The 16260-nt window shown below is 42.0% G+C and overlaps 2 protein-coding genes across 2 annotated transcripts; one reads left to right on the top strand and one right to left on the bottom strand.

The window, feature by feature from the left end:
* The first annotated feature begins 3304 nt into the window (after positions 1–3304).
* Positions 3305–8292, top strand: LOC134290423 (uncharacterized). The gene is made up of 3 exons (XM_062857563.1): positions 3305–3812; positions 4670–5948; positions 6172–8292. Exons 1-3 carry the CDS (start codon positions 3760–3762, stop codon positions 8290–8292), a joined length of 3453 nt encoding a protein of 1150 aa, XP_062713547.1. The 5' UTR covers positions 3305–3759.
* Positions 8293–12233: 3941 nt separating this feature from the next.
* LOC109422682 (E3 ubiquitin-protein ligase RNF220) lies at positions 12234–14154 on the bottom strand. Its single transcript, XM_019697541.3, has 2 exons — positions 13534–14154; positions 12234–13475 (listed from the first exon to the last, which is right to left on the bottom strand). The coding sequence occupies exons 1-2, from the start codon at positions 13963–13965 to the stop codon at positions 12693–12695; spliced, it is 1215 nt and encodes a 404-aa protein (XP_019553086.2). The 5' UTR covers positions 13966–14154; the 3' UTR covers positions 12234–12692.
* Between the last annotated feature and the right edge of the window lie 2106 nt (positions 14155–16260).

The raw sequence follows: 16260 nt of genomic DNA, 5'->3' as shown, positions 1-16260 counted from the left end.
ATGCTCCTCCTCGTTAGCTGAAGCATTACAAATATCATCAACAAAAACAATCACAAAGTCAAGATCGCCCAATAGCCGATGCATAAAACGTTGGAACGTCTGAGAAGCGTTGCACAACCCGAACTGCATTTTCGTGAATTCAAATAACCCGAAGGGTGTGATCACTGCAGTTTTTGGTATATCACACTCTTCTACGGGAATTTGATGATAAGCCCGCTCCAAATCAAGAGTAGTATATATGGACTTACCATGTACCGCGTTCAGGAGGTCGTGAATCTGTGGCACTGGGTATCGGTCTGGTACAGTCACTGCATTTAGTCGTCTGTAATCGCCGACAAATCGCCATAGTCCATTCTTCTTCCGCACACAGTGCAATGGGCTTGCCCAAGGACTGCTCGACCGGCGACATATCCCGAGTTCTAACATTGTTTCAAACTCCTGTTTGGCAGCCTGCAATTTGTCCGGAGGGAGTCGACGACACTTACAGGATAACGGTGGTCCTCTAGTCTGGATATGGTGAGTCACATCGTGCTGAACTTCAGAACGTAGGGTGGAAGGCAACGTAATTCCACGGAACTCCTCAAATAAATCCTTAAACGGATGACTTCCGACTATCGTTGTAACGTTGAACAGCGTTGGGGTAACTAATCCACCAATTGAGTGCAGCTTCGTAGTTGAATCAATAAGCCGGCGTCGCTTGAGATCAACGATGATTTCAAAATGTGCGAGGAAGTCAGCTCCTATGATGGGTGTCACGTCAGCTATTATGAAGTTCCAGGAAAACTTCCGACGTAGGCCCATATCGATTGTTACGAACCGGCGGCCAAATGTTTTGATGACGGTTCCTTTGGCCGCATGCAACTGCCACTGAGAGGAGCTGCTTTTTCTGTCCTTCGATGTTGCTGGTATTATTGACAGGTCCGATCCGGTATCCACTAGGAAGCGTTTGTTTGCTGTCCGATCAAAAATTATAAGACGGCTGCTTTTCGTTGCCGTTCTCACCTCGGCCGTCTCAGGTGAGAAGGAATTCAGTTTTTTTTTGACTGATTGTAGCGGCATGGAGATCGGCATTGTTGGGCGGCTGCGCGAAATTTACGATGGTACCAACAAATCTCCTGTGCGGATTGAGAATCACTGCGACGACGCGAAAATGAGCGAGATCTCTCACGGTTCGGACCAGCATTCAGTCGTCGTACTTCACTCGTCAGGGTAGCAATTTGAGCTTCGAGATCTTGCAAATCTGAAACTGCGGGTGTCGCTGCGGCGGCTACTTGTGGGCCGGAGGAGTCAACCATTTTATCGGCCATTGCTGCGAGCTGGTCTACCTTGACGTCACAGACTGCCAGTACTGCTCGAATACTTGTTGGCATTCGCTGCATGAACAGCATTTTCACCACATCTTTGTTGACATTTAGATTTGTAGCCAGTTCCTGTATCTTTGCAAGGAGATGGGTCGGACGCACATCCCCAAGATCACAGGAATTCAGGAGTTTCTCGAACTTCTCCTGCGCCGACAGCTCGAAACGAGAGATCAGTCGTGTTTTGACAGAATTGTATTTGTCCTGTGCTGGGGGATTTGCCACGATGTCTGAAATGTACTGCAACACTGGTCCACTTTGGCGATGATGTGGAAGAATTTGGTTTGATCGTTTTTGATTCCGGCTAGCGCAAACTGGGCCTCAGCTTGAGCGAACCACATGAGGGGATCCGTCTTCCAAAACTCTGGCAACTTGACGGATACTGCTGCGGTCGCTGCGGTCGTGTGCATCGTCGATCCACCGGCAATGCGTGAGTCGGATCCCGAGTTTTGCTGTGCCGTTTTGATGCGTTTCAAGATGGTGTCTCGCGGCGAGTTTTGTTTGCGAAAATTCGGATGTTTTTCGCGATATCCAACGATTTTACGCGACGATACACGGCGGTTCACGTAGGTCTCGCGACGGTGGTCACCAGTGTGGGATTCTCGGAACGGTTTACGAATAAAGCGGACGAAATATACTGAACTCAATAATGTTTTATTTACGATACGTATAGCGCGATTGAAAGCATCAGACTGACTGTTCTGTGTACCTTCGCTGTCAAAGCGATAGTAGTGAGAGGTGTGCACAAGACAATGCGAAGAGTGTGTTGGGCACCACCACAGACTCATGCTATGCCAGGGGGATTACAGATTACAGTCTAAAGTTCATCGTGAGACTAACTACCTACTGTTACTACCTGTAGTATCAGGTGGACGTGCTCCGAATGAGATACTACTGAGTACCTACTGCATATATGCATTTTTGAGTTATTTTCCGATTTAAACTACAGTCGAACCTCCACGAGTCGATGTTCTTTTTTCTTTTTTTAATGTTGACACCCCGCGCTTGGCGTTGGCCGACTACTACTAAGAATAAATCACCGAATTCTGTGAAATTTCACCGAAATCTCAACAGCAGAATTTTCGGTGAACTGTTCGGTGATTTTTTAATGCACCGAACAATCTGTGAAGATTGAAAATGCTTATCTGTCAAATTCACCGAACGTTTCGGTGATTTGTTTTACAGATGTTTTGTGAATTCATTGTTTATTTTTGTTGGTTTCACAGAACGTTCGGTGATTTTTCAGGTGGATGATTTGTAGTTTACCGAACTTTTCGGTATATTTTTTCAGTTTTCCTAAATAAAAATAAAATGAAATTTAATTTGTTTTAGATTTATTTGAAATTGGTATATTTATTATCTGTAAATAAGAAATTTGATGGCTTGATACATGAATCGCCGAAAAGAAAAGGGTATTTTTCACATGATCGTACATGCGAAGATGCAGGGCGGGACTTATCCGGGCACGGCACGGCAGAAACAATAACTACAAAAATACATATTATTAATGTACAATTAGATTTACGGAAAATACTACCCTCTCCCTGGATATTCAATCTTGACGCGATGGGAGGGCTTAACCCATTAGCACTTTAGCGCCAGTTTATTCACCACCGCGTGGACTTTGACCTAGATATATCTGGTTTACGAGTTGAGCGCAAGTGAAAGAATCGGCCGTAAGTGCTAATGGGAACCAAAGGAGTATCCGTAGTGCATTTATCACAAGTCAAAGACAAGTTATAATTCAGCTTGTATCGACCTAATCTTTGCATTCTTTGAATTATCTCAAATTTTACAGTAAATGTTAAATTTAACGTAACGCAAGAGTGGGTAGGGGAGGTCTCTGCGTTACACTCATCATTCATCACTTGAATTCGAAAGTACACAGGACAGTGGACGCTAGTATAAGTTGACTTACAGACTTACAAATTAGGTTATGTTAACGATTAAACTCATTGTAGAGATTAGGGTTGGTACAACCAGTGTAATTAAAAACAAATAAGAGTGTATAAACATCGCAGATAAATCATTTGGAAATCATCGACTTCTGCCATCAGTTGGCTGCCATGCAAAGATGAATGGGAAATGCAATCAAACTGGTATGTGTGTTGAGTGAGATGAACCTTTCCAGCTAGGCGAGGTTTATGCTCCCGCCAACGAGAACGATGATGGAAAAGTAAGTATGAAATAGCTCGGGTGATGTGTGTGTGTGTGTGTGTGTGTATGGGTGGAAGAAGTAACAAGAGAGAAAGGTAGAGTAGACTGAAAGAAGAAAGAACGAAAGAGAGGGGCTGTGAGTACAGGCTTTGAGACCAGAACGCTCGACTGAGCTTGCCATTCTGTTAGTGATTTTCAAAGATATCGCACGCGTTCGTTAGTTTCGCGCAGTTGGGGAAGAAAGATGGCGTCCAAAAGGAGGGAATTCGACAATGGTGCAGCCGAGACTCCCGCTCGGTAAGTATTATTAGGGAAAGCTACAATTATTATTGTTGTAGCCGTCGGTAGAAACCGGAATAGATTTTCTTGAAACGAATCTGATGAGTTTCGTGTGTGTTAGAAAGCGGGGTGAAAATTGCCGGAAAAGAAACATGGCGGAGGATAGATGTAAAATGTGCTTCGGAGTAACACGAGTGGGATGAGAGATGTTGAAAAATGGAAAAGTCGATTTGGAAGAGAAACGAACGAAATCAGTTGGGAAAAAAAAATAAAGAGAGTTGAAAGTGACGAAGCCAAAGAAAGGACCTGGTTGGAAAAAAACGGTATGAGAAGTAAAGGAAAAAATGGTGAAAAAAATGAGAGAAAAAAAACGGTGTGAGGAAAAAGGCAAAAAAAATGGTGGAAAAAAATACTGGCTGGTTGTCAAAAGAAAAAATGGCAAAAAAAAAAAAAAGAAGGAAACATTATGGTAAAACAATCGAAATCGGATGCAAAGTTAAAAAAAAAAAGTGAAATTGAAGAGAAGTGAAATTAATGAATGCAAAGAAAGAAAGGAAAACCAGGTTTAGTGGGAAAAAAATATACGAGAAGTAGAAGCAAAAAAAAAGCGGCAGTACAGAAAGCGAAAAAAAAGTATATTTCAGTAACAAGGTGAAAGAAATCGAAAAAAAAAACAAAACGAAGTTGAAAGAAGATAATGGCAAAATAACAGTTACGAGAGTTATAAGAAATGGTTTCGTTTGTTTACGTGGGCACGAATGTGATTGCATAATGCATGAGAGAAGGATATGCAATTGAATTGAAAATGATAAATGAAAGCTTATCTGATTAGTATGGAAAAATGACTATTTCGTTTGTTGCATTTATACTTACAGTAAATCGATGAAAAAGGCCTCAAAATGGGAAGCAGTAATGAAAGAGCTGTCGGAGTCAAAGGTGCTTAATGTTCAGTTGAAGGAGGAGTTGAATAAGGCGCGCGAAACGATTGCTTCGCTGCAAGTCAGTCTTAATACGCCACGTAGTGAAACGAGCGAGGTTCGAAGCGAGGAGTTCATTGGAGGCTTGGGTCCGTCTAGTACTCACCGTCACGGTCCACAGGCAGGAGAATCTAATGCGGAAATGACACGATTCATGTCATCCGTAAACCAAATCTCGGTGTCCTCTATCTCGGTTCCGGAATGCAAGCCGTCGTGCGAACTCGAAGAAATCGGAAGACACGATTTTGAAGTATGGAAGGATCTGTTGACTGACTCCATGAAACTGGCTGGTGTGTCGGACGAAGCAACGCAGTTTATCGTCTTCAAAGTTAAGGCCGGTCAAAAATTGCTGGACGTCTTCAAGAATACGAAGTCGGTCGAGAACGCCCCGAATGAGCTCAACTTCCCGTTCTCGAACGCAATGTATCGTCTGAACACGTACTTCTCTTCGGGAGCAGATGTAATGCTCCAGAGGCGAAAGCTGGCACTCATTTCGCAGAAGACGGAAGAATCGGATGTGGCTTTCCTGATGCGCGTTGGGGCGATTGCTCGGATGTGCGAATTCGGCGATGACAAGGAATTTGAGGAGATCGCCAGAGCGGTGGCCGAGCACGCGAAAAACCGAGATGTGCGCACTACGGCATTGAAATTGCTGAGCCGTAATGGAACATTTACGGATCTGGTTGACAAGGTCCGTGAATTGGAAACGATTCGCTTGAACGAGGACTTCTTCAATCTGAAGCATGGCAAGCCGGACTCAGTCATGGTAGCTCGTGTGGCAACGACCCCCGTGGGGCAGTTAGCTGACCAGAGGGGACGCTCAGGAAAATTCGGAGCTTCCAGTCGTGGGAGGTACGCAGGACAAAGATATCGGTATGAAGGTAGCTCTTCCGGCCATGGTAGAGGATCTGGCTCATGGCGTGGAACAACAGGCGCGATTCCAGAACGCTGCTTTAGATGCCACAGCTTGTATCACAAATCGTTCAACTGCAGCGCAGTGGATAAAATCTGTTTGAATTGCGGTGGCAAAGGCCATCTCCAGCGGGCTTGCCGATCGTTGATGCGAGGAGATAGTAGTCGGTTGGAAAACGAAAGATCATCCGACATGAGGGCATCGGACGTCGCTGCGATTTCCAAAGTGGAGCATAATCAGAGTGATAAGGCAGCTGAAGACAAAGTAAGTGAAGTTGTTTGATCTGACCGAAGCGTTGATACCTGAAATAAGGAAAGTTATTTTATTCGTCATCTTCTATACAGAGAAAAATTGAATTCAAAAACAAAAATGATACAAATAAATAAATAGTTAAAACAAAATTAATCATCCCTTATTTCAGGATGTTGACCGCCTTTAAGTATAGTATTGTGATTGGATTTATACATAACTTGATTTATGACTACAGGTATCGAAAACGCATGTGCAGGGGGCATATGATATAGCGCTCGTATCGATGGGTAAAGATAGTGGAATGATTTCGGCATCGGTAGCGGGGATGAAATGTGAATTCCTCATAGACTCCGGCGCGCAAGTAAACACGTTGTCAGAATACTGTTTCAGCCAACTATGCGAAGATGGAGTCTATAGAGAGGGTTTGCATAACATTCAACAGGGAACAGATCGGGCACTGAAGTCATATGCATCGGAAGGCGAGATACCAGTTCTTGGAACTTTCGAGGCATTTTTGTTCATATCGCAGGATCGTCCCGTGTTTCTGGAGAAATTTTATATCGTAAGAGATTCGCAATCACTTCTGGGCCGTCCTACTGCTACGAGATACTGCGTGCTTCTGTTGGGCCTGCAAGTACCAGTGATTGCGTCTGATGCGGCACATCCGACAGCTCTTCAGCAGACGGCAATAGCGGCGGTGTCGTTGTCCGACGTGTTCCCCAAGTTCAACATTCCACCGGTTGAAATCAGGTATGATACGACAAAACCACCTTGCAGAAATATTTTCTTCAATATCCCGTTGGCGGTGAAACCGTTGGTAGAACAAAGGTTGCAGCAACTGGTAGCGTCCGACATTATTGAATGCGTTGAAGACGACATGGATGTATCATTCTGCTCCTCGATGTTGGTCATCCCTAAGGGTAAAGAAGATTTCCGACTAGTGATTGATCTCCGCGGACCAAACCAATATATTCTACGAACCCCTTTCGCAATGCCCACCCTAGAACAAATTCTAGCGGAACTGGAAGGGGCCACCTGGTTTTCGACCATCGATTTGAGTAATGCGTTCTTTCATATCGAACTCCATGAAAATAGTCGGCATCTCACCAATTTTCTGACGGAGTTCGGTATGTACCGCTGCGTTCGCTTGCCTTTTGGCTTGTGTAATGCCCCAGACATCTTCCAAGAGGTAATGCAGCGGAAGATTCTGGGAGGATGCAAGGGGGTCAAAAACTACCAGGACGATGTATTGGTATTTGGACGAACAAAAGAGGAGCACGACCAAAATTTGGCGGTGGTTCTCGAGCGGCTAAAGGAACATGACGTCAGAATAAACCATACAAAGTGCGTGTTCGGAAGTCAGCAAGTAGAGTTCTTGGGTTTTGTTCTGACGGCTCATGGTTGGCAAATCGAAGAGGAAAAATTGAACGCTATAAGGAATTTCAGGAGACCAGAAAATTGTGCGGAGCTTAAAAGTTTCCTCGGGCTGATCACTTTTGTTGATAAATTTCTCGTACATCGAGCTTCGGCAACGAAATGTCTCCGGGCCTTAGCTAGCGCGGAAAAGTTTTACTGGACGGATGAAGAGGAAACTGAGTTCGTGAATTTGAAGCAGAATACTTTGGAAAGGATCAAGACGTTGGGATATTTCTGTAACACCGATCGAACAGAATTGTTCGTGGATGCGTCAGCAGCGGGGCTAGGTGCGATCCTGGTCCAGTTCTCGGAGGCAGATGTTCCCAGGATAATTGCGTGCGCCTCTAAAGCTTTAACAGCAACAGAGCAAAAATATCCCCAGACCCATAGAGAAGCCCTGGCGGTAGTTTGGGGCGTCGAACGGTTTTCGTTCTATCTAACGGGAAGGCCATTTGTTGTGAGAACGGATGCAGCTGCAAATGAGTTTATTTTCAACAACAACTATCGAATTGGAAAACGGGCTATATCGAGAGCTGAAGCGTGGGCGCTGCGGCTACAGCCCTACGATTTCACTATCGAAAGAGTTTCCAGCGAGGACAATGTGGCGGACGTTTTTTCTAGACTGATATCTTGCGCTCAAGCGGCAAAACCCTTTGAGGACGACAATGGAAACCACATGTTGTTCGCATTGGATGGAGGTATGGATATTACGTTGTCGGAAATAGAGAAGGAATCTGAACAAGATGAGGAAATGCAGCAACTATGTTTGGCGCTTCAACTGGACGAGTGGCCACGCAATTTGCGTCCTTTCGAGCCGCAAAAGAAGGACCTTCACAGCTTGGGTTTCCTCGTCTTCAAAGCAGATAAAATAGTTCTGCCGCTGGCTCTTCGGAATAAGGCGTTAGAGGCGGCGCATGGTGGCCACGTCGGAGAGGTTTAAATTTTGGGTAGCAACCGGGGTAACAAATAAGTAATCATAGTAATCAATGAATAATCAGAGTATTTTTTCGATAAGGAAAGGTAATCAATTTACAGTCAAACTTACGTGAGTCGATATTGAAGGGACCATCGACTAATGGAAATATCGAGTAGGGAAAGCGGTTTCAAGGGACCATCACAGTAACTTATAAATTATTTTTCAGTATGGAGGTTTGACTGTAGTTGGAAATCACTTGGACGCAATTCAATTTGGGTTATTGTGCAGTGTAAACAGCCCCCTAATTAGCTTAACGATGCGCAATAAAAAAATGGCTTCAAATTTACTTCACAGTGGCAACTTCGTATCGAAAAATTATTAATTGACAGCTTACCCTCGAGCTTACCTGAAAGGAAAAGCCTAAAACTTCAAATTTGTTTTGAAATAGTTATTAAAAAAATGTCGTCAATGTACAACATGCGGGATACGCTTAAGAACACGATTATATTGAATTGTGATGGCGGAGTGGGAGTATAAGTATTTTACATTGCGATGAATCAGCGAGATTTAAGGCAGCTTGATTGTTGGATGTTGCCATCCTTTGCACACTACTTGCCATACAGATCACTCTAGCGGGGGTAGCATATTTTAGGAACTTCATTAAACTTTTACGTGTCACAAAAAAAAAAAAAAAAAAACAATAAAAAAAAAACATAAGATAATAATAATAATAACGTTTTTTTGTTTTTTAAAGAAATGTTTGTTAAGATACTGCATGATACGTTATTGCAACTGCATATGTATGTTATAAGAGAGTAGAGATAAGGAGTAATGTAGAGATTAGGGTTGGTACAACCAGTGTAATTAAAAACAAATAAGAGTGTATAAACATCGCAGATAAATCATTTGGAAATCATCGACTTCTGCCATCAGTTGGCTGCCATGCAAAGATGAATGGGAAATGCAATCAAACTGGTATGTGTGTTGAGTGAGATGAACCTTTCCAGCTAGGCGAGGTTTATGCTCCCGCCAACGAGAACGATGATGGAAAAGTAAGTATGAAATAGCTCGGGTGATGTGTGTGTGTGTGTGTGTGTGTATGGGTGGAAGAAGTAACAAGAGAGAAAGGTAGAGTAGACTGAAAGAAGAAAGAACGAAAGAGAGGGGCTGTGAGTACAGGCTTTGAGACCAGAACGCTCGACTGAGCTTGCCATTCTGTTAGTGATTTTCAAAGATATCGCACGCGTTCGTTAGTTTCGCGCAGTTGGGGAAGAAAGATGGCGTCCAAAAGGAGGGAATTCGACTCATCACCTTTAGATAATTAGGGACCGATTAGGTAAAGATAAAACTGTTGATTTTAGAAATGAGTTTATATTTGTATTTCTTATTTTTATAGGTTTCGTAGAGATGAATATATAAAAGTTGACAAATAATCTTTATCATTTTTATTTTTGACACAAAAATCAGCTGACTGAACTTTTTGTTTTCTATATCTTAGACGGTATTATAACACTGACCAAAAAATAGGAACTTAGTTACATGTTTCTTTAGGACGTAGGATGGTTGACAATGTAAAGGGTTACAATGAATATAATATTACTTTGGACTGAGATGATCACAGATATGCAGAAGACGACTAGCGAAATTAGGAACACAATTTGATACATTATTGACTATATTTTGACAAATAGGGTTTGACAAATTTCTTTACAATATCGAATGGAAGCTCAAAAAGTGTTATCTAACACTAATATGAAAGTTATTTGGGGATGATGCTGGTGCTGTCAATGACTAACATCGGTTATTGACACTATTGGTAATCAGCTTGAAATAATTTTCAGAATGTATTATAAAATAATTGAGGATATTATCTGAATATTGTTTGGGGAAGCTGTCAGAAAAACTAGTTGCCCATATCGGCTAAAAACGCTAGCTCTGGTAGCTGTCTTCGAATAATTTTCAGAAATATCAAATGTTTAAAAATTAGATACGACACATTTTTTTTTTTTTTTGCTCTTTGTATATTCCTTAAGAATAGTACTCTGAAGGCGTTAACATAGACGTAGACACCCTTTTTTTCTCTGAATGTTGTCCAGTGACCTCGGAGATTTTCGATTATTGAAATATTGTTCAATTATCAAATCATCTTTGGAGCTTCCATTCGATCAAAACACTAGTGCGATGGGAAAAGTTAAAAACAATATTTTTAAAAACTACTACGACCCAATGCTAATTACTACACACTTTGCTCAAGTTGATGACATCGTCTAGTCCATCGTGAGTATTGGTCCTAGTAGGGGGAAAGTTGGGAAAGGGTCCAGGCTTTGCTATCAGCTGTCCTGCAGCTCCACCTGGTCACTCAAAAAAAAAAAAAAAAAAAAAAAAAAAAAAAAAAAAAAAAAAAAAATTAGATTTACGGAAAATACTAACCTACCTCTCATTCTGCTGCTGGTAATGGTAGAAAACTTGTTATATTTTTGAGTTATTTTCCGATTTAAACTACAGTCGAACCTCCACGAGTCGATGTTCTTTTTTTAATGATGACACCCCGCGCTTGGCGTTGGCCGACTACTGCTTTTACAGAAATTCGGTAAAAATGGCAGCGCGCGGTAAACATTTTGATGTTCACCGAACCGTTACGTAAAAATTTCACAGAATTCGGTAATTTATTTGCTTTCACCAAAGCTTCTGTGAAAGTTTGACAGTTGGATTGGAAAACATTGAATGTCACAGAAAGATCTGTAAAAGCATATTTTACAGTTGATGTTCGGTGAAATCTTTCACAGAATTCTGCGATTTATTCTTAGTATGAGTATATTTTCCAATGTATTGTATAATTGTATAAAAACTTAGGAGAATAATCTGCATGTTGTATTTTATAATTCATATAATACTACCTACAAATAGTAGGCTTCAGAAATAAAAATGTAATACGGTGCATTCGAATTCTAATGGGTGAAGGAGTTGTAGTATCAGGTGGACGTGCTCCGAATGAGACACTACTGAGTACCTACTGCATATGGATATGTATAGAGTAAGCCAGCGAACGATCTGTATAAATAACATATTGTTGAGTTGTTTCGTGACTATCGGCCTAACCAGATGTGTTCTGTTGTTGCCCGTATCCTCCGTGATGATTCCCCACCTCTTCGATCTCCCATGGTTTGGGAGATGTTACACTACCAAACTTCAGGATAGTTTGGACGACCCTCAATATCCCAAAGGTTCATAATAATATATAGTAGACTTCAGGTGGATCCAGTCACCGCGATTGATTATGAAACGTTACTCAGAATGTCAGATATAGCTGATGTTACGAGTGTAGACCTGAAGTTCTAAACTCATAGATAGTTTGGCTGACCCGAAATTCCCATAGTGTATTCAAATGACATTTGAGATTTCAAGAGCTTCACGGATCCCAGTAGATAATGCAATGCTATTATTTGTGGCGAAAATACATAAAATTATTCTAGTAGATTTGAAGGACTCCACTATAGGAGAGTTCGAACATCCCAGAATATAAAACACCTTTGGATATTCTTGACGAAGGCTAAATGAATACACATAAACGTAACCCACATCCAAGTTCAGCTTTTAGAACAACTGGTATGTCAATCATTTCGTTTTTCCAAATTACATGGTGTTCAGGTTATCAATGAAGTCCCAAATACAAGATACAAATATCCCCATTTTTCCCTAATAGAGGACCTAATTTGCAACAACATCCGATTCTTTTTTGCACGGGTCTGGTTTTTGCTATAACTCTGTCATTTTTTAACCGGTTCTCATGAAATGTTGTAGACTGATAGTACTAACAGTGCCTACATGTGTACAAAATTTCATAAAAATCGGTTAAAATTGGCTGAGTTATAGCGAAAACCAGACACGTGCAAAAAAAGAATTTGAAAAGAAAGAGTAATTTGAGTATGATGTCATCATCAAATACAATAATTACACCGACCTCATTCGTGGCATGTAAACGTTTATTAAATAAAATGTATAAAATTTGTTCGAATGGTACATCAAGCCATGCAGACATGGCTCATAATTGTGCTGAAAACATAATAAAAAGCTGCTCCAAGTAGGTGAACAGTCTCCATGGAATGTCAACCGAGTTCGTAAAATTAGGATAGGTTACTCTAGATGGGACATTACGTCTTCGTTTTCTTAAAACGTTAACTGTTCAGTATTACTGTCCTACCATCCATCTACGTATTATCTTCGTTGCATTCCTTTCAAAAAGAGATTCCGCTTTTTTTTTGTATCAATTATTGTCGTCGGTAGTTTTGTTTCGATCGCAGTTAGGGCATTTTTAAGTGATGGCAATTTGTAAGGGTGGCGTAGAAAGTGTAAAACTAACCTGTATTGTGGGATCACTTATCCAATACACTGCGCAGAGTGTATCGTTGTATGGCTGCTGCTCTCTAGAGATAAATTCGTCGTAAATCTGTAGGGGACGTTATCATGCTGCATTGTGGGCACAATTTCTTTGCGCCAAGAGTGTGCAGCCAACACTCTTCGCAGTAGACGTGCCAGCAGCAGATGGAAACCACTGGTTTCTTGAAATCATCCATGCATATCAGACACTTGGGCCTGTTCTTGATAAAGCCCTCATATTCGCGAATCTTTGACTTCAGTGATGCTACAACCTGATCATCCCCGTCGCCATTATTGTGATGTTCGTTAGTCGCAGCAATCGTACTAGGCGCATTTATCCAACTGGGACCTTCGCCAGGATTGTCGACCTCCGGACGTTTTACCGTGATTGGTTCGTTTGCCATGACCAACCCTCGCAGATAGGAATCCTTACAACGTTGTTCCGCCACAGGATAAACGACGTCCCGTTCGGAGTACTGCGGTGGTCCATAGATCTGCGTTTCGTCCCCGTCGACATTCAATTCGTCATCCGTGTCTTCGGCATTCGTTACGCGCACCGCAGTGCTGGGAAAAGCCCCACCCTGATGTGTCATTGTGGTGGCACGTACCCTTGTCTGTCCAGCCCATTCGTACACCTCGTATGACTCACCCTCCACATCTATGCTGGCATCGTCGTCGTCGGAATCATCCTTCATTCTCCCATTGCTATTGGAACCATTCGTTTCAGTCTTCCGTAGACAAGCCTCCACGTGTGTCGTTATTTCCTCGAATACCGACTTACTGCAGATGGGGCAGACATTGTCCTCCGTTTTACGTTTTCTGCTTTTCATCTGAAAAATTTGAAACAAATTAGGCTCTGCCGATTCCCTATCCAAAATACTAAATTACCTTCAGTCTGGCTTGTCTGTTGTTCTTGATCTTCTGATACGTGCCCCAGCATTCATCCGGAGTACTGCCCGTCCCCGATTCACCGTTACCCTCCAAAGATCGAGGGGTACCATTGGCCAAGCCCGCGCCGCTACTTGTTGCAGCTCCACTACTCGCACTAGTTCCCGGCACCGCTGCCAAAGAAGCCCTATCTGTCGCTCCCAGTGAATATCCGCCGGTTGGGGTCGACGTGCAGTGGTGATTCCTTCTCGGTTTGAGAATCTTATCCAACCGCTCCACTTCCAGCGCGAAATGCTGGTCAATTTCATTCGGGCGCAGTGTCACGCCACAGATTGGACAACACAGCGGATCACTTTTTGGCCGGCGCTGTCTCGCGAAGCCGTGCGCCCCGGCATCGACTTCTTCCGCGGAATGATGTTGCTGGTGGTCCATCGCCGGTGATTATTGATTCATTTAGGCTGGCTTTCGTATGGGAACACTTGCTTTCAGTTTTTTTAGGTATAAAAAGGCAAAATGTAGCGAATTTATTGGAATTTCAATATTTTTAGGATATTCTAACAACACAAAAATAATTTTTGTTTTGGGAAACAGACAGGGTCGTACAGATATGATGTAACAACTAATTTGACGGATTGTGAAAATAGGTCTGTGCCTGGTCATGGCGTTAACGGCGTTACTATCAACGAATTTGGCAATGATGCCAGATGTTCGCTTGTATTTCGCAGATGCACGGAACTACAAATCAACCCAAATTTATGTTCTTTTGACGCAATCCCGCACCTCCGTGCAATATGGGAACGTTCAAAAATTACGTCCAACATTTTGGGGGGAGGGGGGGGGTCTAAGAAAGTGTGACAGTACGTGTATTAGGTATAGGAAAATAGCGTGACAGAGGGGGGAGGGGGGTCTAGAAATCCCGAAAAACGATGGACGTAATAAATGAATCTTCCCTATGGGTTCTTGAGGGGTATCCTGATTATTTCTTAATCAGATTCTCCGCCCAAAAATTAGTCTAAATCCAAAATTTCATAATTTTTGGAGTCCGCAGAAAAATGAGGCTATAGAAAATAGCAATATTTTATTCGCTAAACAACCCAATTGCTAGTATTTGCGTCAAACAGCGATAGTAGTTATTGTCGTCGCGGTTGAAATCCGAAGTTTCCCCACACCCGACAATCGATTTTTCTCAAAATCCATACGTGAAACCTAACGTCGGACGTAGTGCGCTGGACAGCGGACCTGGCCCTCTATCCAGCGCACTGTGCCCGACGTACGTCCGACACACAGTTTAGGAGAAAAATCTATTTTCGCGTGTCAAAAATTCCGATTTTCAACTGCACGAACAATACTAGGTATGGGTCGAATCCACTGCAGTTTGCATCGTTTTAAGATTTTTTGCTCTACACGGAACCGCCAAACTACCCAAAATTGAGTTCTTTTGACGCAATCCCATAGTTCCGCCCAATAAGCTAAATTTGAGTAAATCGATTAAACTCATACTAGGTAAATTGCCTTTACCTCCAGCAAAAAAATATCCTTAAGAGTAGCTAAATTCAACCCAAGACCCCCCCCCCTCATTCAACCCAAATTTGAGTATACCTACATTTACTAAAAATTTTCTTATTGGGCTCAAGGACCCCCATTGGGTAGACGCATCTCTGTTTTTGACAACATCGGTGGGGGAAAGAGGGAAAACAACCTAATTTTGGGTAACTAGTTTATTCGATATACTCAGCTTTGAGTAAAATCGACCCAAATATTAGGTAGTTTGATTTCTCCGTGTAGACTCAAATCCTTCACTGAGAGATCAAAGTACTCTTTAAAGAGTGAAAAAGTACCCTTTTCGAGAGTAACTAGGTGAACTCATAAAAAGAGTAAACGGCCTTTACTCTTTAAAGGGTAAACTGCTTGTACGTCAAATCAACGTGTGATTTTTACTCTTTTTCTGGAACGATTTCAAATAATGAAGAGAGTAAAATTTACCCTCTTTATCATTTTATGGGAACTTAGTGATAATTTTGAACTTTTAAATAATCAAATAAATAATAAACAACTTAAAAAAGATTTTTTTGCGAAATATTTATAAATTTTTGTTATTTCACTTTTTATTGTTTGTTTATTGCTGTGGGATTTGCCAGTTGGACCACGAACAACTTTTATCCCCGCACCAAGTTGAAGAAATCCTGGACCAAACTTTGATAAGGCCCCCCATCGGAGCCACCGACATCCTAATGAAAGAAATAATTTACTCATTAGTTTGCGACTCAACAACGCAGTTGAGTATTTTGTTTTACGTTGTAGTTCGTTTTTAGATGCTGCTAATTAGAACGAAGATTTGTCGTGTTTGATAACGCATAAATTTGTGTATATTGCTGAAGAAGTTTGTGTCGTATGCAATCTCTCGATTGTGCATAGTGTTGTTACGTTCGATCGACGACAAAAGTGTTAAAATCAACCGCAACCGCAAATCATCTCGTCGGGAACATTGAAACAATGCAGTGCAACAAATGCCTTCACTCCATCGACCGAAAAAAAGAACGCTATACTATATGTGAAGGCAAATGCGCCAAGCGATACCATGCCGCTTGTGTTGAGCTGTCTGACGCAACAGTATGTGCATTATTTTCTAAGAATGTTTTGTGGATGTGCGATGAATGTCTGCAACACTACTGCGCTACACGTGATGCTAACGACGACATTGAAGAGCAAGATCATTCTACTAGGTAC

The sequence above is a fragment of the Aedes albopictus genome, chromosome 3 (genome assembly GCF_035046485.1).
Source record: "Aedes albopictus strain Foshan chromosome 3, AalbF5, whole genome shotgun sequence".
Taxonomy (NCBI): domain Eukaryota; kingdom Metazoa; phylum Arthropoda; class Insecta; order Diptera; family Culicidae; genus Aedes; species Aedes albopictus.
Note: the sequence above shows the minus strand (reverse complement) of the source record. Positions and strands in the feature narration are given on the sequence as shown.